The sequence below is a fragment of the Callorhinus ursinus genome, unplaced genomic scaffold (genome assembly GCF_003265705.2).
Source record: "Callorhinus ursinus isolate GAN/ISIS: 27379988/994484 unplaced genomic scaffold, GSC_fseal_2.0 scaffold28, whole genome shotgun sequence".
NCBI classification, from domain to species: Eukaryota; Metazoa; Chordata; class Mammalia; order Carnivora; family Otariidae; genus Callorhinus; species Callorhinus ursinus.
Genome location: NW_027397090.1, coordinates 2739121 through 2764078, shown reverse-complemented (window position 1 = coordinate 2764078; position 24958 = coordinate 2739121). Strand labels below are relative to the sequence as shown.

Below are 24958 nucleotides of genomic sequence, written 5' to 3'. Positions count from 1 at the left end.
TTTAACCCTATTTAATTGTGTAGTATAGTTCATCTAACTATTAATTACTGTTTGTGTGCCAGCATCAGAAGTAGTTGTCTCTATAGAATTAGTACAGAAATTGCATAGGCTGTATTGGAATTGGGAGTAGGTAGTTCAGCATTTCAAAAAATGGTTGATAATCAAATTTAGTTTAAAAGAGGAGGGACTATTTGCAAATTAGAGCATTTGATACTTTTTTTCTTAAAAATACATTGCTTAAATAAGTAGAAAGTAAAAGTAATGAATGTTTATTTCAGAAACTTTGATAAGTCATGAAAAGCATAAAGAAACAAATCACTCATTTCCTCACCACCGTTATTAATACTGTGGCAAACTTTCTTCCTGTCCAGTTTTACAAACTGATGAATTTTTAAAGCCTAAGAGCAAATAGGGGATTATGAAACACTGGCTTGTGTCCAGAATGGACAGTTGTGGAATTTGTCATTTGGTTTAAGTTTTAAATACTTTATTTTAAAGAATAAACTGTTAGGATTAAAGTTTATGTCTATTTTGTTTTCTACTCTTCACCCTTCTCTCAGAGATAAACATCCTAAGTAATATTTTATGTGATTTTTTTATAGATTTTCATTTTTCTCATCACAGTGTTTTTGACATTTGCTTGTGTTGCTATACATAATTCAGTTTAAATGCTGTGTAGTATTTCATTACCTGCTTTTATTTGTTGTATCCATTGGGTTTTTGTGTATAATTTTTTTCTTAAAACATGGATCCACTACAACCAAAATAAGTAAAAAACCAAATGAAAAGTTATTGAATGAAGTCGGGTGGGATAAACTGTCAAATGCTGCTGTAAGTTTGAAAAATAAGGATGGAGAATTAGCCATTGGCTGTGGCAATGTGGAAGTAATGGGTAACTGTGACAGCAGTGGTACTGACCATCACCTTTGGGAGACCTTGGAAACTGGTGTCCTAGCCCAGACCTATTCAGTTAGAAACTCAGGTGGGGACCCAGCAACCTAAGTTTTAGAAAGCCCTCCAGGAGATTTTGATGCACACTCAAGTTTGAAAACTTTTGTCATCTCTTCAGTTCTCTACCAAAAAATGAAAACCATCTTTGTAGAATAAGCATCTAAACACTTAATTCACCTCAGTGGCTTCTCATTATTATTGGAATAAAGTCAGTAGTTTTGTTTTAAAATAGTTTATAATCGCTTTGTAATCTGACCCTGGGTAACATCTGGTTTCACTTCTTTGCTTTATGTTCTCTGGCCATATGAGGCTTCTTCAGTTCCCTGAACGTTTTGCATATTTGCGTATTTTCCTACTCTGAATCATATTCCCTACTGACCTTAAAATCAACAGTTTCTATTCATATATCATATATTGGACATCACTTATTCTGAGAACTGTGTATTTAACCTCTAAGGTGGCATTTACCTATTTTTTTGTTATGTTAATTACCATACATCATTAGTTTTTTTTTTAAGATTTTATTTATTTATTTGAGAGAGAGAGAATGAGAGATAGAGAGCACGAGAGGGAAGAGGGTCAGAGGGAGAAGCAGACTCCCCGCCGAGCAGGGAGCCCGATGCGGGACTCGATCCCGGGACTCCAGGATCACGACCTGAGCCGAAGGCAGTCGCTTAACCAACTGAGCCACCCAGGCGCCCCATCATTAGTTTTTGATGCAGTGTTCCATGATTCATTGTTCGTGTATAACACCCAGTGCTCCATTCAGTATGTGCCCTCTTTAATACCCATCACCAGGCTAGCCCATCCCCCCACCTGCACTTAACCTATTTGTAATTGCTTGTTTACTTGTTTGCTTTTTCATTCAGCAGTGAGCCCTTTGAAAGCAAAGGCTTTCTTGTAGTCAGTTAATATTCTTTCACTGAATGTTTTCAAGAACATTTTTATGGGAAATTGGTCAAGGGCATGGTTGGTACAATTTATCAGTCTGCCATTTCACATGTAAATAATATTTTCACTGTTTTTTACTTTTCTTTTTAGACAACTGATCAAAACTGGGTTCCGTGTTTACATGATGAAACTGAGAAACTATTTTGTAAGGTAAAATATTTTGTCAATCCAGACAAAAGAGACTTAGAAAGGCGAATGGTAACATATATAGATAAGGATTTCTGTGAATTGTGTTTACTTGCTTAAGTCTATCATATGACTCAATTATTTGAGACTTCTGAAAATAGCATATGTTAAAGAAGAAAACGAGACATGTAATAAATTTGATTTATTTTCAGTTAATCCGATTGGATAACCTTTTTGCCTATTGGAATGTGAAGTCTCAGTTGTTTTACCTTAATGATTATGATGAATCATTGGTAAGTAAATCTTTTTGATATGTGTATGTACACCTTTGTTGGTATCCTATTTTGCATAAGGTTTTATTCATTATCATTTATTAACATATTCTAGTCTGTGGTCTTTTTTCCTAGGCAAAATCCATTAAAATTTACAGAAATAGGTGAATATATATGTGCCTGTACACAAACATGTATAGATCTTTTTTTATATAATTGACATGCAGCATTAGTATATATTAGTCTTATGTGTGCACTGTAATGGTTCAGTATCTGTACATAATGTGAAATGATCACAGTAGGTCTCACATCCATTACCATACATAGTTAATTACGGAACTTTTTCTTTGGATGAGTACTTTTAAGATTTACTCTCTGAGCAACGTTGAAATATGCAGTACAGTATTGTTAACTGTAGTTGCCATGCTGTACAATACATACATTTCCATGACTGACTTAGTGTATAACTAGAAGTTCTTAACCTTTTGACTCCCTTTACACATTTTGCATATCTCTCACTCCACCTCAGACAGACATCGGTTTGTTCTCCGTATGTGAGTATGAGCTTGGCTTCTTTTTGTTTATTTTTTTTAAAGTATTCCACATATAAGTGAGGTCAGATGGTATTTGTCTGACTTATTTCACTTAGCATAAGGCCGTCAAATTTCATCCTTGTTGCAAATGGCAAGATTTCCTTTTTAATGGCTGAATTGTGTGTGTGTGTGTGTGTGTGTGTGTGTGTGTGTGTGTGTGTGTGTGTGTGAGTATATTTTCTTTATCCATCTATCCATGGATGTTTAGGTGGTTTCCATATCTTGGCTATTATAATTAATGCTGCATTGAACATGGAGGTGCATGTATCTTTTCTAGTTCATGTTTTTCTTTTAATAAATATTTAGAAGTGGAATTGCTGGATCGTATGGTAGTTCTTTTAATTTCTTGAGGACCCTCATACTGTTTTTCCATAGGGGATTGCATCAGTTTACATTTCCACCAATAGTGCATAGGAATTTCCTTTTCTCCACATCTTGCCAACACTTGTTATTTCTTGTTTTTTTTTTTTTTAATAATAACCATTTTAACAGGTGATAGCTCATGCTTTTGATTTGTGATTTCCCTGATAATTAATGGTGTTGAGTACCTTTTCATGTACCTGTTGGCTATTTGTATGTTTGAAAAATATCTCTTCAGTTCCTCTCCAATTTTTAAATTGTTTTTCTGAAATTGGGTTGTATGAGTTCTTTATGTATTTTGGATAATGACCCCTTATCAGATAAATGATTTGCAAATATTTTCTCCTATTCAGTAGTTTGTCTTTTCATTATGTTGATGGTTTCCTTTGCTGTGCAGATATTTTTTAGTTTGATGGAGTTCCATTTGTTTATTTTTTTTCTTTTGTTGACTTTACTTTTGGTGTCAGATCCAAAATATCATTGCCAAGACCAGTTTCAAGGATCCTACTTCCTATGTTTTCTTTTAGGAGTTGTATGGTTTCAGGGCTTACATTCAAGTTTTTTAATCTATTTTGAGTTAATTTTTGTGTATGGTGTAGGGTATTGGTCCAGTTTCATTCTCTTGCATGTGGCTGTCCAGTTTTCCAAACACCACATAGTGAAGAGACTCTCCTTTCCTCATTATATATTTTTGACTTCCTTGTTGTAATTTAATTGATCATATATGCATGGGTATATTTCAGGGCTCTTTATTGCTATGTGTACCTGTTTTTATGCCAGTGCCATACTGTTTTGATTATTACAGCTTTGTAATATAATTTGAAATCAAGGGCGCCTGAGTGGCTCAGTTGGTTAGGTGACTGCCTTCGGCTCAGGTCATGATCCTGGAGTCCCAGGATCGAGTCCCACATCGGGCTCCCTGCTCAGCAGGGAGTCTGCTTCTCCCTCTGACCCTCCCCCCTCTCATGCTTGCTCTCTATCTCATTCTCTCTCTCAAATAAATAAATTAAATCTTAAAAAAAAAAATTTGAAATCAAGCCTTGTAATAGCTCCAGGTTTGTTCTTTCTCAAGATTACTTTGGTTAATCAGGGCCTTTTGTGGTTTCATACACACATTAGGGTCATTTGTTCTATTTCTTTGAATAATGCCATTGGAAATTTGATAGAGATTGCATTGAATTTATAGATTTCTTTGGGTAGTATGGACTTTTTAACAGGTTTATTTCTTGCAGTATAGAGCATGGAATATATTGCCATTTTTTTGCATCTTCAATTTCTAACAGTTTTTGGTGTACAAAGCTTTACTTCCTTGGTTAAATTATTTTATTTCAAATACTTTATTGTTTTAATTACCTAAAGTTACAAAATGTGAGTAACAAATTTCTTTATAGTAGTTTCAGTTAATTTTCTTTTTTAAAGTTTTTATTTAAATTCTAGTGGGTTAAGATACAGTGTAATATTGGTTTCAGAACTAGAATTTAGCAGGGCACCTGGGTGGCTCAGTCGGTTAAGTATCTGCCTTCAGCTCAGGTCCCGTATTGGGCTCCTTGCTCAGTGGGGAGCCTGCTTCTCCCTCTCCTCCCTAATCATGCTCTCTCTCGCTATCTCTCTCTCTCTCAAATAAAATCTTTAAAAAAAAAAAAAAGTAGAATTTAATGATTCATCACTCGTGTGTAACACCCAATGCTGATCACAAGTGCCCTCCTTAATTCCCATCTATTTAGCCCATCCCCACTCACCTCCCCTCTAGCAACCCTCAGTTTGTTCTCTGTTAAGTGTTTTATGGTTTGCCTCCCCGCCCTTTTTTTTTTTTCACCCCTTCACCTATGTTCATCTGTTTTGTTTCTTAAATTTCACATATGAGTGTGGTCATATGGTATTTCTTTCTCTGACTGACTTCCTTGGTTAAATTTATTCCTAGGTATTTTATTCTTTTTGATGTAATTGTAAATTGGATTGTTAATTTCTCTTTCTGCTACAGCATTATTAGTATACAGAAATGCAGAATTCTGTATATTAATTTTGTATCCTGCAATTTGATTGAATTCATTTATTCTAACAGTTTTTGGTGGAGTCGTCAGGGTTTTCTATATAGAATGTCATGTCATCTACAAACAGTGACAGTTTTACTTCTTTTCCAATTTGGATGCCTTTTATTCTTGCTTAATTGCTCTGGCTTGGACTTCTGAATATGCTGAATAAAAGTGGCAAGAGTGGGCATCTTTGTCTTGTTCCTGATCTTAGAGGAAGAGTTTTCAGTTTTTAACTGTTGAGCATGTTAGCTGTGGGTTTGTCATATATGGCCTTTATTATGTTAAGGTATATTTCCCTTATTACCCACTTTCTTGAGATTCTTTATCATAAGTGGATGTTGAATTTTGTGAGATTTTATATATGTGCCTGTACACAAATATGTAAAAACACACACTATCTAAATAGTTCACAAATTATTCTTTAGTAGTAGTAGTTTAATGGGATATTGTTTAACCACTTCAATATTTTCCATAGCTAAGTCCTCCTAAGTTTGAGTTATTTTTTAAATTGCTTTAAAACATTTTTGTGTATATAATAGGATTTTGTAAAGATATATTGGCATGAATATAAATAAAAGCAGTTTGTCTTTTAATAGGACAGCTTGAAGAAGGGCATTGTCAATGGAAATATTGTTCCGAAAGGTTATGATTTTGGTAAGTACATTTTATAAAATACATGCAATTAAAGTAATGAGTATAAATTTAAATGAACAATGATAATGTCACTGTGATGTTTCATGTTGATTTTTTGTCATATAATTCAAGGTATATGTGCACGAAAAAAACTAGTTCTCTGTTCTATGCCATTCATTGTTGGGGAGCTTTTTGCTATATTTTGAAACTATAAGAGAGAAAAGTGTCCAACAAGAGAGGATGTAATAAATGTGGTAAATCTTTAAGGATTATTCAGTAATAATTATAATCTTTTAAAGACATTTTACATGGCAAATACAATTTAATAAGGCTAGTAGCTGCTGTAATCTGTAGTGTGATCTTACTATTTTAAAAATGTATATTTAAAAATTTTTCTTCATACTTTTTTCTGACTCCAAATTTTCTGAAATGAACATGTAGTACTTTTATAATCAGAAATGAGTAAAATTTCAAATCGAAAGTAGTACTATTTTTTTGCCCTATAGGCTCTCAGTAAAACTGATCGATGGATAGATAACTCATTTATTGGATTTGGTTGTCTGATGTCATCAACCAGTGATTCTTTTCTGTATTCTTCTACCTTCATGTTGATACTTTATTAATTTCCTGACGTGGCCTTATTTATTTTTTTAAAGATTTATTTATTTGAGAGGGCTCACGTGCACAAGGTGGGGGATGGGCACGGGAGAGAGGTAGAGAGAGAGAGACTCTGGAGCAGACTCCCCACTGAGCATGGAGCCTCAGGCTACCAAGCATGGAGCTCAAAGCTGGTTTGATCTCACCACCTGAGATCATGACCTGAGCTGAAACCAGGAGTTGGGTGTTCAACCAACTGAGCCAGCCAGGCACCTTTGAAGTGACTCTTCTTGTTTTCACTCTTGAAACCAATTCAAAGCCTTGAAATGGGTATTTTATTTTCTAGATTTTTTTCCTAAAAGGAAACATTAAGAACAGATGAGATTGCCTTTCATGTGTGTTGATGATTTTCCTATCTATCACTTTAGGTTTGACTGATTTCTCCTTTGCCCTACTATCATTTCCTGCTCCATTAGTGAGGGTCTGGTGACAGAGAAACTACACAGTAATTTGAGCAGGGGAAGTTTAATATAAAGAATTACTATCACAGGATTGGAGTAACAAGGGATTGGCTAATAAAAAATAGAACTCTAAAGAATATAAGAATAATAGAAGGAACTGCCCCTACCCTAGGACTAAGATGGAGTGCCCAAAGAACAGGGTCTGCCTGCCTCAACACTGAGATCTAGACCCTGTTGGAAAGGACATGACCAGGGCTCACTGACTGCCAGGAAAAGTCTCTCTGGTGCCAGGCCACTGAACTTGTTGGAAATTTGCCTTCAGGAACTTTAACATCTCTCATGAGGAGTTGCTCATAGGAGGCACTTCACTGCAAAATTGCCTTAGGGTGCTGGGAGAAGTTGCCAGCTGCTGCTAGCTGTCGTGTACCTCAGCAGGCTAGTGCTGAAGAAATCTGTCATGCTCGAGGAGCTGCCTTCTGCATCTGGGTGGTGGAAAAGTCCCGATACTTCAAGAGTCTGTGGAACGAGCCCGTTAGAACCGAGAAGCAGAACTCCTCTGCAGTCTCTCTCCAGTGTCTAGCATTATGCTAGCTGGTAAAGAAAAAAAAAATAGTTAAAGGGCCCAAATCTAGCTTTTAGATTAAGCAGTGAAGGATGAATTTGGAATTCACAGATAAATTGATAACTGGTATATACCTGCTGGAGAGGGAAGGACTAAAGGCTTTTTTTTTTTTAATTTTTATTTATTTGTCAGAGAGAGTACAAGCAGGCAGAGTGGCAGGTACAGGGAGAAGCAGACTCCCAGCTGAGCAGGGACCTCCATGTGGAACTTGATCCCAGGGTGCTGGGATCATGACCTGAGCCGAAGGCAGATGCTTGACAACTGAGCCACCCAGGCATCCCAGACTAAAAAGGCTTTTTTTGTTTGTTCTTTATTTAATGGGAGAGACAACAGTTTATAGGCTGAGATCGGAATGATCTGTAGAATATGAAAAACGAAGCAAGAGAGAGAAGCAATAATTTATGGGATATGGGTGAAAGGGGATAGGATCTCATGCACAAGTGGAGTGCTTTGCCACACAGAGGAACATGATTAGTTCATTTAAAGGACAGATTTTGGCGTAAGAGAGAAGTCCTAACGTTAGACAGTAGAGATGGTAAGAGGAGTTTATGGAATTTCTCTTATGAGCTCTTATTTTTTAATACCTGAGGTATTGGGGGTTTTTGGAAGGAAGAGAGGCTATGAAATAGTCATGTAGGTAAACAGAGTGAATTGACTAGAGTGGTGTTCTCAGAGTATGGTTCAGACTAGCAACATCAGTATTACTTGGAAACTTGTTAGAAGTAGAAATCCTAGGGCCCATTCCAGACATCCTGAATCAGAACTTCTGAGAGTGAGCCTTGGCAATCTGTTTTAATAAGCTTTCCTGGTGATTTTGATGAATTTGAGAGCCACTGGGCTAGAGTTGGGGCTGGGCAGTTTTTTTGTTTTTTAAAAGGCCACATAGTAAAAAGTTTTCAATTTTAAGGCCATATATAGCCTCTGTCACATATTTTCCTTTGTTTCTTTTAAACAACCCTATAAAGGTTTAAAAATCATTCCTAGTTCATTGGTTGTATAAAAACACACTATGGTATGCATTTGGTCCCTATCCTGGACTAAATATTATATGACTGCTCAGCAACATTGAGGACTTTTAGGATTTATGACATTAAAGTGAGACCAGTCTGTGTGATTGTGTACATTTTTGGTTTTGGGTTTTTTTTTTTTTTTTTTTCCCCTAAGCAAATTCAATTTCTTAGGTAGGTTACAGGTGTAGAGTAAATGGAGAGGGTTTTTATCCAGAATTAGAGTTTGGCCTGGTAAGTACTGACAAAGTGGGAAGACAGAGGAGTGAAGAGTGAATGCAGGGGGATGATTAGAATAACTGATTATAGAATTTTAATAGGGTAGGGAGGGTCCTGAGGACATGAAGTGGAGGTGAAAGACAAAAGATAAAGGATCAATGAATGATAGGTCCCACGGGACCTGAAGTTTTGGTATTGGAGTACTAGAGAGATAGGTGGTGGTGTTAGGAGAGTTGGATGCTTGAGACTGAGCTTATGGAGAGGTCTAGCATATAAGTATGATAAGATCTAGTGGATCAAGTAAGGGTGGAGAAGTCCAAGGTTCTGAGAGGATTTGGTTTTGGAAAGATTATTTGTATGTTGAAATCACTTGGAAATTAGAGTTGCCAGGAGCTAAAATCAGACCTAGGAGAGGTTGTAACCTAGGGATGGATAGAGATTGCAACCAGGAAGGCTATAGGGGATTGTGTAGTCTTGTATGTAACATAAGAAAGCTCGGGGAGAGGAATAATTTTATTTTTCAGATAGTGATATTATTGCTGTGTACATATACTTTTTAAACTTTCTTCCTTTAAAAGATGTATTTATTTAGAGGGAGGGAGGATGTGGGGGGAGAGGCAGAGGGAGAGGGAGAACTCCATGCAGAGCCCACCATGGGGCTCCATCTCACAACCCTGAGATCACGACCTGAGCTGAAACCAAGAGTTGGACCCTTAACTGACTGTGCCACCTAAGCGCCCCTAAACTTTCTTTTACTATTTCCTTCCACTTAGGTATATATAAATTTTTCTTATTTTTCACTCTATGGTACTTTATAGATGTATCATGGTGAATTTAACCAGTCTCCATTTGTTGAGTATCTTCTTGTTCTACTCAAGTTCACAGTATATTTGAATGCTCAGTGTGTAAAAAAAACTAAGTGCTGTGCCTTGGGAATGATTAAAACAAGAGGAACATACTATGTTTTTATATAGATTAGCTTATAATTTAATAGTTGATCTTGGTATAGATTCTGCTATTGTTTGTCTCCCTCTGCAAGAATATTCTTATTCTTTTTGGCGCTAAATATAAAGGGTTGAGTTTAATCCATTTTAGACTATGGGTTGAGCCAAGAAGGTTATCCTGGGTTAACTCACTCATCTCACTTCTCCCTTTACAAGTTAAAATGGGACAGATGGATACATAGAAACTGATCAGAAGTTCAGAAATTATAACACTATAATGGAAGTCAGTGGTCAAATACAGTCTTTTTTCCCTTGGCATTTTTAATGTAATTCCTTTAAACTATTTTTATTAAGATTATTTTATTATACTATTTTTGCCTTTTAGAGATTGTTCCTGCTTTTAAGGGTTATGTTGGTGTTTTGAGTGGGAGTTTACTTAGTCTTCATTTACTTAAAATACAAATTATAGGTAGGAAAAAGATAAAAGAATATTCTTTATTAATTAAAAGACAGTTCATCTGGCCAAATTACAGCAGTGTGGAAATCTGGGAAAGTAAAAAGAGTATAAGAAATGAAAATATTTTCCACTTCATCCCCTTAGTGCTTTGGGACTCTGAAATATAACTCAGTTTAACTTTTTAAAATTTATATTTTTCAGTGTTTCGCCCCATATCTGCTAATGCCAAACTTCAGATGAATCGGCGATCAGATTTTGACTTTTCTGCCCCCAAGATAAACCTGGATGTTGAGTTACATGACATAGCAATTGAACTTAATAAACCACAGGTGATTTTTTTTAAATGAAATTTTAAATTGAGTTATAATTTGATAAAAACAGAACTAAGATTTTAAATGTATTTCAAACACAATGTTACATTGTAACATTTCCTTTAAAAAGTCAATAATTTTTTTAACAATTGAACAAAAAATCTAAAACATTTAAGAGCCTTAATTTTTTTCATTCTTCAGTATTTCAGTGTTATGGAGCTTCTTGAATCAGTTGATATGATGACGCAAAACCTGCCATATAGGAAATTCAAACCTGATGTACCTCTTCACTATCATGCCAGAGACTGGTAAAATGACTTATATTTTTTTTTAAATTGAGGTATAATTTGACATATTAATTTCAGGTTTATAATGTAGTGATTTGATATTTGTATATGTTGTAAACTGATCACCACAATAAGTCTAGTTAACAATCCATCACCGTATATAAGGACAGATTTTTTTTTAATATATTTTAATTTTATTTATTTGAGAGAGAGAGCACAAGATGGGGTAAGGTCAGAGGGAGAAGCAGATTCCCCACTGAGCAGGGAGCCTGATGTGAGACTCGATCCCAGGACTCCAGGATCATGACCTGAGCCGAAGGCAGTCGCCTAACCAACTGAGCCACCCAGGGACCCCAAGAACAGATTTTTTTTCTTTAGAACTTATAGGATATCTTAGCAACTTTCAAATATGCAGTATAGTATTAACTATTGTGACCATGCTGTACATTATATCCTATTACTTACTTATTTTATAACTAGAAGTTTGAACGTTTAATCCCCTTCACCCATTTCACTCACTGCCTGTGCCTCACCTCTGTCAACCACCAGTCTGTTTTCTGTATCTATGAGCTCAGTTTTTTTAAGATACCATATGTAACTGAGATCATACTGTGTTTATCTTTCTTTGGCTAATTTCACTTAGCATAATGTTGTCACAGATAGTAAGATTTCATTCCTTTTTATGAGTGAATAATATTCCATTGTATATCTATCGTATTTTCTTTATCCATTCATTTGTTGATGGACACGTAGGTGGTTTTTGTATCTTGACTACTGTATTAAAATAATGCTGCAGGGGCTCCTGGGTGGCTCAGTTGTTAAGCATCTGCCTTCGGCTTAGGTCGTGATCCTAGGGTCCTGGGATTGAGCCCCACATTGGGCTCCCTGCTCGGTGGGAGGCCTGCTTCTCCCTCTCCCACTCCCCCTGCTTGTGTTCCCTCTCTTGCTGTGTCTCTCTCTGTCAAATAAATAAATAAAATCTTTAAAAAAAAAATGCTGCATTTAATATCAGGGAACATACATCTTTTTGTGCTAGTATTTTTGTTTTCTTCAGATAAAGACCCAGAAGTAGAATTGCTTGATCTAAAAAAATTTTAAGATTTATAAAATACAGTTTAAAAGTGAATATATTGACTTTAAGAGTAATTTTTTAAGATACTCTTTAAGGGCAGATACAAATTGTCATTTGATTTGTGACTTTTGCTTATTATGTTAACAAAATTAAGGGATTTTTTTTTTAAACACAAAAATGGAGGTACTAAAATACCATTAAATAACTGTATTTTTGGGATTATTAAAAACTATATCCTAGTTTGTGTCTGGCAATGTCTTGTTAAAAAAAAATCAAACTTTCGTATTAGATATGTTAAACCTATGTGATTAAAGTCAAAAATCAGGTTATGTGAGTCTGTAAAAGTACAGCCCCTTTTTAAAATTTAGAAGTCTTGTTATTCCGTTTATTAAGCTCTTGCTGTTTTCTAGAAGTTGCAATTACTCTTTTAGTTGACTCTTAATTGCTAGTCAGGTTACTGAAGTGCTATTTGCCCAGTAGTACTTCAATAGTCTTTCTGTAGAGCTATATTTTTTGTAACAAAATTCAGTGATTTTGCTTGTTTTCACTCAGGAAAGAGATAAGATTAATAATTAATATAGTCTTAATACAAACAGGGCTGGGGAAAATCAAGTGCTCAGATAGTACCAGACTTTGAAAATGGTGTACTAAGTATAGTCTCTGTACTATGTATGCTGTTTTGGAGTAGAAGCAATTTTATACATCATACTGTTGGCTTGAAGGTGTTCAGTGTAGGGTTTGTTTTTGTTTTTTAACTAGGTGGGCTTATGCTATACACAGTGTTCTTGAAGTAAATGTCTGCCCCCGGTTACGGATGTGGTCATGGAAGCATATTAGAGAACACAGGCAAAAAATGAAGCAGTATAAAGAACTGTATAAAAAAAAGATAACAACTAAGAAGCCAACTGGTGAAATTCTCATGTCTTTGGAGGTAAGCATATTTAGAAATTGTTGAATATTTTGTACTACATAATTGCTCATTAGATTTCATTTTGACTGACCATTTGCTTTTACTTAGACTTTTTCGTACTCCTGTTCTTCACTTCAGTTGGGTGATATAACCTTTGGTGATACTCTCCTGTGAGCTGTTGGAATTTCAGATTATTGTCAGTCTGGAGAGATTTGGATTCATGCAAATAGTAACTTGAAGCCTCACATTATGACTTTTTTAACCTCAAAGCTTAAAAAGTGTTTGCTACATTGATTCCAGTCTTTTCTGTGTCGGTTTCAAAGCCTTATACTACCTGTCACCACTCCATTTCCCCGTTACCATCGAACGGCATTAATTTCCTGTCTTTTATACATACTGTGCTTACACTTGTAGCCAAGTCCATCTGCCTTTCCTCATCTGTTTGTTCCAGTTTTACTCATTCCTCAAGCTTGTTTAAGTCCCATCTCTTGTATGAACCTTCCTGAATTTTCTGCCCAGAGTCCCTTTTCTCTTCATTCTTGGGGCATTTCTAGTCTTTACCAGCAACATTACATTTCATTATCTGTCTTGAGATTCCCTAAATACTAGTCTTATCTGTTAGCATTATGGTGTATTCTAGAAGGGATTGTTTTATGGATGGATGATGTATAGGGAGACTGAGGACAGATAGCCTCTTGAAATTAATGTAACCATTCTGAATCTAGGCCAATTTCCAATTAGGAGCTTCCTAAAGATTGAGTTTTATTTTTATGTTTGAAGTAGGAGACTTTCTGCAGAAAGATCTACTTGGAATATATTAAAGATGACACACCAACTGTGCATATAATATGAAGGATTTAGAATTACATTTTTAAAATATTGAGTCTGTATTTTTATTTGATTTTATTAGTTTGCTAATTTTCTTTATGGATTGATTTTTTTAAAATTTTTTATTATGTTAATCACCATACATTACATCATTAGTTTTTGATGTAGTGTTCCATGATTCATTGTTTTCGTATAACACCCAGTGCTCCACGCAGAACGTGCCCTCTTTAATACCATCACCAGGCTAACCCATCCCCCCACTCCCCTCCCCTTAGAATTATATTTTTAGTTGAAAGTGACACTAATGTATTTACCTTCAGTTGTAGTTAGAACCCAAATAAAGGTCATTTTAAACAATGCCTATATGGTATCTTTTAGTACGGGTCTGTGAATCTTATATATGACACCTATATGCATGACATGTATGATTTCTTTAAGACAGTTACTCCGTCATTGCTAATTTCCAAGCTGACATATATACAAGCACTGCTTCTCAGAATTTAAAAGAAATATTATGTTGGTGGATGATCCATTTTTTGCTTCCTATTATATCTTTATTGCAGCAGTTTGTTAGATTATATACTGAAATTTTATAATTTTTATAATCTTTCTATAGACTATGTAAAGTTACTCATTTAAACATACTTTTGTTTATATTTTAAGGAGTTGGAAAAGACCTTGGATGTATTTAATATAACTATATCAAGACAACAGGCAGAAGTTGAGGTAATTCCAGATTATCTTTCAATTGGTAAAAAATAAATCTAGATTCCATGTAGATTTGACAGATGCAGTGGTATTATTAGTGTTGGGCTGTAATATACTGTTTCCTAAAAGGGGTTCAAATTTGCTTCTTTGTGGTATAAGAAAAAAAGATTTGATGTTTTGCCCCATACGTTTGAATTTAGGTCCTTTGGGGGGAAAATTCTTGCTAAATAATTTGGCTAAGTAATAATTCTTGCTAAATAATTATGAAACACTGAGTTCCTATGAAGGTGAAAATCTAATCTGGGGGGCGGGGGCGGCGGGGTGGTGTGATTACCATGACTTGTAAGACAGTAGGGCTATCTACCTGGAAATTCTAAATTCTTACGTTTGGCTTATGTTGCATTACTTTGTTTTGTTGTCAGTTTGTATATTGTTTGTATTTTTTCACTGGAATAGTTAAATTTTGTAAATGTCATTTTTCTGTTAGATTGCTAAATAAAGGATAATCTGTCATTTATTTGAAAATTTAATCATTTTAGGTAAAGAAAGCTGGATATAGGATTTTCAGAGAAGGAGCAAAAGATTCAGAGGAAAATAAAGGATGGTTTAGCTGGCTGTGGACTTGGTCAGAACCGAGAAGTAAAGAACAACCAGATGTTAAGCCTGGAAGTAGGTCCATTTCATTTTATAGAGAGTGCAGTTAATCATTAGGTTAATTTAGTGCAGCTAATCATCAGTTGTGAAAGCAAAGTTTTGCAGAAAATTTTCTTTTTTTATTTTATTTTATTTATTTATTTGATAGAGACAGCGAGAGAGGGAACACACAAGCAGGGGGAGTGTGAGACGGAGAAGCAGGCTTCCCACTGAAGCAGGGAGCCAGATACGGGTCTTGATCCCGGGACCCTGGGATCATGACCTGAGCCAAAGGCAGACGCTTAACGACTGAGGCACCCAGGTGCCCCTGCAGAAAATTTTCTAACTAAAATAAACATTATAAGCATATATATGTATCATATATAATTTATCCTTATTATCAGTAAAATTACTATTAAAACATTGTACATGTATACGTCAAAAATTAAATTTTTTATCTTAATGTTTACGAAAGAGCTTTATGCTCAGGATTTAATAATTTTATTAAATTACAAACGATTTAATAAGAGTATAAACAATTGTAAATTTTTGTTGAAATTATTTCTTGGAAAGGTTTTTGTTTCCTTACGAAATGTTTAAGATCATAGCTTTGGAGACTTAGGGGCTTAAGTTTATATCCTGGATCTATCACTTACTGGCAGCGTAGCCCAGGGAAATTATTTAAATTCTCAAAACTTCAATTTTATCCTCTGTAAAATGGGAAATTATGATATTAGTGTTACTTATTTTGTATACTAAGTACGTTGCTTAGCACAGTACCACTAAGTGCCTAATAACAGTCATTTTGTGAGCTTGCTTAATCCAAATATTTAGAAATTTCTATTGCTAAATTCATATATTTAGCAGTTTATATTTTTGGAGACTAATTCTTCTAAAATTGCCGGTGCCATCCTAACATTCAGTGATTATAATTTCTTTTTTCTTTTTTTTAAGATAAAATTTTTTTTTATAATTTCTTAAAAGTATAAAAAGAGAGTTGAATTTGCCAGTTGGTTTAAAAACAGCTAAATTGTGGGTTAGTTTTATCTTACCAGTTAAGAATGCAAAACACTTCTTTATGATTATAGTTCTTGAAGAAATGTTGACCTCTGAAGAAAAAACTTTACTCTATGAAGCAATTGGCTATAGTGAAACAGCAGTTGATCCAACCTTGCCAAAAACAGTAAGATGTTTTCTTGCCTTATACCTTAGAGTTTAACGGTAGATATGCCTATTTTTAATCCTCTCAGAAATGTTACTGACGTACTCTGTGATCTTTGCCTAGTCGGTACATATTATATTTAATTTCCAAGGTATGGATAACAATTGCCCCTACTTTGTAGTGTTGATGTGGTGATTCTTTAATATATGAAGGGTTGTTTTTAAAGTATTTTTTGGTTATTGGAAAGAAAAAACTATGAAGAAGAGTATTTGTTTTTATATATCTATATATGCATATATATATACATACATATATAAAAATATATAAATGTATAAATATATAAAAATTTATTTTCATTTTTTTCTCTCAATATATTCTAGTTTGAAGCCATGAAGTTCTTTGTTCACTTGAAAAGTATGTCTATTGTTCTAAGAGAAAAACAAGAGACACCTGAGCTGTTAGATATTGTAGTAGAAGAATTTAGCACTTTGATTGTGCAAAGACCAGGAGCACAAGCCATTAAGTAAGTATTTTTCTTTTACCAGTAAGTAAACATTTCATTGTGAGGTTGGAAGTTAGATTACAGTCTTACCGTATTTTGTAAGGGTACTATGGTTTAATGTATCCTTATGTATTTTTAGGAACTTACATTTTGGAATTACTAAAAATAATACAGGTTTAATAGAAAACTCTATGCTAAGGAAATGTAGAAGGATAAAACAGAATGTCAGCAATCACACTATATAAAAAACTGCACCAGCAGTTTGGTTTTTATCTGGGAATATCTTTATTTTACTTTTGTTTTTAAAAATAGTTTTATTGAGATATAATTAATATACCATGCAATTCATCCATTTAAAGTGTATAATTCATGTGTTTATCACACTTGTGGTATCATATACCAAATTCGCATTGGTATATTTACAGAGTTGTGCAACAGTTACCAGTATCTTAATTCTAGTACATTTTGACACCCTAAAGAAATCCTTTTTAGCAGTCATTCCCCATTCTCCCCTCTCCTCAGTGTATGGCAACAACTAATTTACTTTCTATTTCTAAGAATTTGTCTGTTGGAGGCATTTCATCTGAATGGAATCATACAATATATGGCCTTTTCTGTCCAGCTTCTTTCACTTAGCATGGTATTTTCATGGTTCATTTACGGTATAGTTTGAATTAGTGTTTTAATTGTTTTCTATTGCACAATAATATTCCATTGTATGGATATACCACATTTTGTTTGCCCAGTCATCAGATGATGGATATTTGGTTTGTTTCTTCTTTTTGGCTGTTATGAATAATGGTGCTCTGGATATTTACAGATAATATTTTGTATGGGCAATAAGGCTTAAATTTTTCTGGGTAAGTACTTAGGAGCAGAATTGTTTCCTCATATGGTAACTCTGTATGTAACTTTTTGAGGAATTGCCAGATTGTTTTCCAAAGGAGCTGCACCATTGTGTATTCATACCAGCATTGTATGAGGTTTCTTATTAATCTATATCATTACCAACACTTCTGAATTAGAGCCATCCTGATGGCTTTGTTGATATTTCATTGGTGTCTTAATTTGCATTTCCCTGATAATTAACAGTATTGAGCATCGTTTCCTTGTGCTTATTGGTTGCTTCTGTATATTCTTTAGAGAAATGTATATTAACTTATTTTGCCCATTTTTAAATTGAGTTGTCTTTTCATTCAGTTTTAAGAGTTCTATATATATTATTGATGAGAATCTTTTATCTCATAAGAAATTTATAATTATTTTCTCTTATTCATTGTTTTTTGGTGGTATTCTTTGCCAGATGTTTTTGGTTTTGATGAAGTCCAGTTTATTTTTTGTTGTTGCAATGAAGACTCAAGAAGTCTTTGCCTAACTCAAGGACACAAAGATAAATTCCTGTGTATTCTTCTGAGAATTTTACACTTTTATTTCTTGAATTAGGTTTATGACCCATTTTGAGTTAACATTTATATATGGTGTGAGTTTTGGGTTCAACTTCATTCTTTTGCATGAGGTTATTCATTTGTCCCAGCAACATTTGTTGCAAAACCTTATATCCCCATTGAATGATCTTGATACCCTCATCAAAAAGAGTTTACCATAAATGTAAGAATTTATTTCTGGACTTTTTTCTATTTCCGTTGATCTCTACAACCTTCTGCCAGTAGTACACTGTGTTGATTACTATAGCTTTGTAGTAGAATTTGAAATTAGAAAGCTTATCCTCCAGTTTTGTTTTCTTTTTCAAGATGGTTTTAGCTCATAGGATATTCTTGAATTTCTTTTGTATCCATTTTTGCCAAAAATTTCAGCTTAGATTTGATAAGGATTTTGTTGAATCTGTAGATCACTTTTGGGTACTGACATTTAAATGGTATCTTAAAATGCATGAATATTGGATGCCTTTCCACTTATTTATCCTCATTAATTTCAACAATGTTTTATACTTTTCCAAGTACAAGTTTTATATCTTGTTTGTAAAGTATATTCTCATGTATTTTATTGCTTTTGATGCTGTATGGGAGGAAAGCATTTTCCTCAACCCTTTTTGAGTGCCTGGCTGCATCTGAAAATTAAATCTGACAAAGATTTGGCAAGGGAGAAGCATACAGATTTATTTTACAAAAGTTTAATAAAAAAATATTCATAATGAAGATCGAAAGAACCAGTTAGACTAGACTATGTTAGGTTTGATGAAGAGTGGACAGTGTGAAGGAATATGATACGTCGAGTGTAAGGTAAGTATGGTAGACTGGGAGGAACTTAGCAAGCCCTGTTTTTTAGGACTCCTTTCAGTTTACCTTTGTTTTTAGAGATAAGGATGCTTTTTTCCTCTAGCTATAAGGAGGGTACCTATTTATGTGAAGGTTTTGTGACCTGTTTGAGGCGGGGGGAAGGGTATGGGACTATCAGAGTAACCTTCCTGCTTCTGTTTTCTCAAATTCCTTCAACTTAAAATACTTACTATGCCAAGGTGCCATAATTTGGGGGCAATGTGTCAACCCCATCAGTGCTTACAAGTGGCATCATGTTCTTAATTTCATTTTTGGATTGTTGATTACAAGTCTGTAGAAATATAATTGATTATTGTATATTAATCTATTACCCTGCAGCCTTGTTAAACTTGTTAATTAGTTCCAATAGTTTTTATTAAGTTCCTTAGGATTTTCTGCATACATGAGCACTGCATCTGCAAATAGAGATAGTTTTACATCTGTATTTCCAATGTGGACACCTTTTCTTTCATTTCTTAATTGCCCTTGTTTGAACCTTCAGTACTATGTTGAATGGAAGTGGTCAGAAAGGACATCTTTTTCTAGTTCTTTATCTTAAGGAGAAGAGCTCAGTCTCTTGAATATGATGTTAAGTGTGGGTTTTTCATAGATGCCTTTGATCAGTTTTGAGAAATCCCCTTCTATTCCTAGTTTGTTGAGTTTTTGGCTTTTGCTTGTTTTTTTGTTTTGTTTTGTTTTGCATGAAAGTTTGTTAGATTTTGTTAAATGCATTTTCTGTGTTCCTTGAGAAGATTGTGTAGTTTATGTCCTTTATTCTTTTGATTTATACCTTCTTTTAAGGTATTCACCTTAATTAATTTTTCATATGATAAAATAATGGTATATTCTTTTGGTTGTATAATCTTTTTTATGAACAGCTGGATTTGGTTTGTTGGTGAGGATTTTTACGTGTGTGTTCATGAGAATACTGGTCTATAGTTTTTTTGTGATGGCTTTGTCTGTTTTTTAGGATAATACTGTCCTTATAAAATGAGTTGGGAAATGTTCCCTCCTCTTTGGAATAGTTTGTAAAGAACTGGTATTAATTCTTCATTAAACGTTTGGTGGTAGAATTTACCAGTAATGTCACTGGGGCCTGCGGTCTATTTACGTTTTTCGGGTTTTTTTTTTTTTTCCAGTGAGTTTCACTAGTTCCTTTTCAGGAATTTGCCCATTTCATTTCAGCTGTCTAATTTGTTGACATGTAGTTGTTTATAGTATTACCATCTAATCTGTTTTTTCCTGTGGGGTTGGTAATAATGTTGTCTTTCACTCCTAATTTTTTTGAGTCTTTGCTCTTATTTCTTAGACTAGTTAAATTTTGTTGATCTTAAAAAAAAACAGTTTTGGTCTTGTTTTTCCTATATTTTTTTCCATTCTCTGTTTTATTAATTTGTCCTCTAACCTTTATATATTTTTTTTTTTAACTTTGCTTGCTTTAGGCTTAGGTTACTTTGCTTTTTTCAAGTATCTTTAACTGGTATGATAGTGATTTGGGAATTTTTTTTTTGTGAATGTATGCATTTACTAATTCATTAATTTTATTTTAATGACTTTATTGAAGTAAAATTGATATCATAAAATTAATCATTCTAAAGAGTATAATTCAGTGGGATTTTATATATTCATAATGTTGAAAAATCACCACTCCTATCTAGTCAAAATATCATTACCACAAAGTGAAACCCCATACTTATTAAGAATCACTCCCCTCCTCCTAGCTTTTGGAAGACACGAGTCTGCTTTCTGTTTTTGGATGTGTCATATAATGGAATCATACAGTACGTGACCTCTTGTGTTTGGTTTGTTTCACTTAGCATAATGTTTTCAAGGCTCATCCATGTTGTTGTTGTGTATATCAGAACTTCGTTCCCTTTTAAGACTGCACAATATTCCATTGTATGTATTTACCACATTTTGCTTATTCTTTTCATCTGTTCTATGGAAATTTGAGTTTTTTCCACCTTTTGGCTATTGTGATAATACCACAGTGAACATTCATGAGTGTGGATTTGAGTACACATTCTTTTACTGTGCACCTAGGAATGGAATTGCTGAGTCATAGCACAATTCTGTTTTTAACTTTTTGAGGAAGGGCCAATGTGTTTTTCATAGGGCTGACAGTTTTACATTTCCATTAGCAGTGTACAAGGATTTCAAATTTTCCATATTCTTCCCAACACTTATTTTCTTGTATGTGCTTTTAAATTATAGTTATTCTTGTGGGTGTGAAATGTGGTTTCTCATTGTGTTTATTTGTATTTCCTTAATGTCTAATGATATTCAGCATCTTTTCATATGGATGTTGACATCTTCACATCTTCACTGGGTCCATTTTTAAAATTGGGTTATTCTTTTTGTTGGGTTGTAAAAATACTTTATATATGCTAGACTCTAGATACATGATATTTACTTCCATTCTTTAGCTTGTCCTTGCATTTTCTTGATAATGTCCCTTGATGCACTGTTTTAATTTTGATGAAGTATAATTTATCTGGTTTATTTTTCTGTCATTGCTTATGCTCTTGATATATATAAGAAGGTTTGTCTAACCAAAGATAATGGAAATCTAGTCCTATATTTTCTAAGAGTATTAAAGTTTTATCTCTACATTTAGGTTTATGATCCACAATGAGTTAAGTTTTGTATATGGTATAGACAGTGAAAACAATTTGATTCACTTGTATGTGGATATCTAGGTGTCCTAAGACCACTTGTTTAAGAAATTATTTTTCCCCATTGAATGATCTTGTGACTCTTGTTGAAAATCATTTGGTCATAAATACATGGCTTTATTTCTGGACTCTAAATTCTTATTATTTTTTTATTTTATTTGTTTTTAAAGATTTTATTTATTTGACAGAGAGAGACACAGCGAGAGAGGGAACACAAGCAGGGGGAGTGGGAGAGGGAGAAGCAGGCTTCCCGCTGAGCAGGGAGCCCAATACGGGGCTTGATCCCAGGACCCTGGGATCGTGACCTGAGCCGAAGGCAGACGCTCAATGACTGAGCCACCCAGGCGCCCCTGGACTCTAAATTCTATTTCCTTCCATTCTACAGACTCATTGGGTCTATCCGTATGTCAGTTCCGCACTGCTTTGATTACTGTAGCTTTGTAGTAAATTTTGAAATTGGAAAGTGCAAGTCTTCCATCTTGTACATTTTCAAGAATATTTTGGATATTTGGATCCCTTGCAAATCCATATAAATTTGAGGATTTGGCTTTTCCATTTCACACAAAAGCTCCTTTGAATTTGATAGGGATTACCTTAAATTTATAGATTGCTTTCAGTAGTATTGCTATCAAAACAATATTAGGTCTTCCAATCAATGAGTATAGATATCCTTCCATTTATTTAGGTCTTTCTACGTTTTTTCTAGCATTATTTTGTTCACTGTTCAAGTCTCTTTTGGTTAAATATTTTCTTAAATGTTTTATTGTTTTGGATGTTAATGTGATGGAATTGTGTCAATTTCCTCTTCAATTTAGTCATTGTAGATGTATAGCAGCATAGTTGATTTTTTACATGTTGATCTTGTGCTTGCAGCTTTGCTGAATTATTAACTCTAATTGTTTTTTTTGTAGATCCTTTGGGATTTTCTATGTACCTTTGATCCTTGAACAACATGGGTTTGAACTGCGTGGGTTCACTTATCTATCATGGTTTTTTTTTTCCCCCAGTACTGCAAATGTATTTTCTCTCCCTTAATGATTTAAAAAAATTTCTCTATTGTAGGAATACAGAATAAAACACATATTACAAAGTATGGGTCATTGACTGTTAATGCTGCTGGGAAGCCTTCTCATTCATGGTAGGCTATTAGGAATTTGGGGAGACAAAAGTTATATGTGGAGTTTTGACTCTGCAGGCTGTCATTGGCCCTAATCCCTGTGTTATGATGCCATACATGAATAGATTTTCATTTTTTCCTTTCCAGTTAGGTACCTTTAATTTCTTTTTCCTGGCTACTTTGGCTGGAACTTCTAGAACAGTGTTCAAAGTGAGCATCCTTGTCTTGTTCATGGTTTTGGAGGGAAAGCTTTTGGTCTTTTACCAGTGAGTATGATTCTAGTCATAGGTTTTTTTTTTGTTTGTTTGTTTTGTTTTTAATAAATGCCCTTCTTCAGGTTGAGGAAGTACACTTGTATTCCCTAGTTTTTGAAAAATTTTTTAATGATTTTGGATTTTTAAAAATGCTTTTTGCATCATTTGAGATGATCATGTGACTTTGTCATTCTATTAATAGATTGTTTTATTGTTTTTCTTATTTCCAACCACCATCAAATAGATTCCTAGAATAAATCCTACCTGGTCATGATGTGTAATCTTTTTAATAGGCTGTTAAATTTGGTTTGCTAGTATTTTTTTTTTTTTAAGATTTTAATTATTTATTTGAGACAGAGGGAGAGTGCATGTGCATAAGCCGGCTGTGGGGGGCGGAGGCGCAGAGGGAGAGGGAGAAGCAGACTCCCCACTGAGCAGGGAGCCCGACGCAGCTTGATCCCAGGACCCCAGGATCATGATCTAAGCCAAAGGCAGAGGCTTAACTGACTGAGCCACCCAGGCGCCCCAGTTTGCTAGTATTTTGTTGAAGTTTTTGCATCTATCTTCATAAGGGATATGGATCTTTAATTTTGTTTTGTTTTTCTCAGAGAATGAGTTAGGATGTGTTCCCTCTTCTGTTTTCTGAAAGAATTTCAGAAGGATTGATATTAATTTTTCTTTAAATATTTTATGGAAATCACTGGTGAAACCATCTGGTCTTGGACTCTTCTTTCTTTATTGGGAGGTTAATTACTTATGGAGGTTGATTATGGATTCGATTTCCTTACTAGTCATAAATCTTTTCTGGTTTTGTTTTCTCTTGAGGCAGTTTTTGTAATCTTTATGTTTCTAGGAATTTCATTTAGGTTATTTATTTTCTTGGTGTCCTGTCATTTACAATACATTTTTATAGTTATTTTATTCCTTAAAGATATGTAATAATGTCTTCAGTTTCATTTCTGACCTTAGTTATTTGTATCTTTCCTCTTTTTTTTTCTTAGTCTAGGTAAAGGTTTATTGAGTATGTTTATTTTTCAAAGAGGCAATTTTTTTGTCTTTATTTTTCTTTATTTCATTTATCTCCATTCTAATATTTATCATTTTATTAATCCTGAGAGCCATGGGTTTAGTCTTTTTTTTCTAGTCATTGAGGTATAAAGCAAGGTTATTGAGTTCATATCTTTTGTTTTCTAATGTAGTTACTTACAGATAGAAATCTCCTTATGAGCATCACTGTGGATACATCCCTTGAGTTTTGTCATGCTACATTTAATTTATGTTCATTTCAAAATATTTCCTAATTTTTCTTGTGATTTTTTTTTTTTTCCCTATTGATTAACAATGTTTTGTTCAGGTGCCACATACTTGAGAAACTCCAAATTTTTGCTTCTGGAAATTTACCAGAAACTTTGGAATTTACCTCCAAGCTGTCCAGCTTTAATGTCATTGTGATTGGTGATTGGAGAGGATTTTTTTTTTTTGTATAACTTCATTCCATAAAGTTTTAAAGACCTGTTTTGTGGCCAAACACATGTTCTTTCTTGGAGACTGTTCTAGTGCCTATGCTGGAAAAGAATGTGTATTCTGCTGTTGGGTGGAATGTTCTATATAGGTTATATATAATTGGTTTGTAGTTTTGTTCAGATTCTCTATTACTGTATTGTGTCTTGGTCTAGATGTTCTGCATTTATTTAAGATGGTATAGTGAAGTCTCCAACTGTTATTGTAAAATTGTCTATTTCTCTCTTCAATTTCGTCAGTGTGGGATTCATATTTATAACTGTTGTATCTTTGAATTTACCCTTTTTATCAATATATGGTGAACTTTTTTTTATTCAAGACTGTTTTGTATGATATTAATGTAAACACTTCTCATTTGGCTACAAGTTGCATAGATTCTTTTTCCATCCCTTCACTCTCAACTTTTGTGTCTGGATATGAAGTGAATCTCTTGTGCACAACGTATTGTATCTAGTTTTTTCATCTGTTCTGCCAGT

At 34.1% G+C, this 24958-nt stretch overlaps 1 protein-coding gene across 6 annotated transcripts in view; it reads left to right on the top strand.

Annotated features, from left to right (window-relative positions):
* Nucleotides 1–24958, top strand: part of VPS13A (vacuolar protein sorting 13 homolog A) — a 267302-nt gene that overhangs the window by 36132 nt on the left and 206212 nt on the right. For all 6 annotated transcript variants that reach the window (XR_012374024.1, XR_012374025.1, XM_025891365.2 and 3 more), the window contains exons 8-17: nucleotides 1993–2052; nucleotides 2241–2321; nucleotides 5883–5940; nucleotides 10428–10555; nucleotides 10739–10845; nucleotides 12656–12827; nucleotides 14298–14360; nucleotides 14882–15011; nucleotides 16064–16158; nucleotides 16518–16660. Coding sequence is in view for 4 of the 6 variants with exons in the window: in XM_025891365.2 (XP_025747150.1) it covers nucleotides 1993–2052; nucleotides 2241–2321; nucleotides 5883–5940; nucleotides 10428–10555; nucleotides 10739–10845; nucleotides 12656–12827; nucleotides 14298–14360; nucleotides 14882–15011; nucleotides 16064–16158; nucleotides 16518–16660 (1037 nt within the window). In the remaining 2 variants the exon portion in view is untranslated. The remainder of the gene's footprint in view (nucleotides 1–1992; nucleotides 2053–2240; nucleotides 2322–5882; nucleotides 5941–10427; nucleotides 10556–10738; nucleotides 10846–12655; nucleotides 12828–14297; nucleotides 14361–14881; nucleotides 15012–16063; nucleotides 16159–16517; nucleotides 16661–24958) is intronic.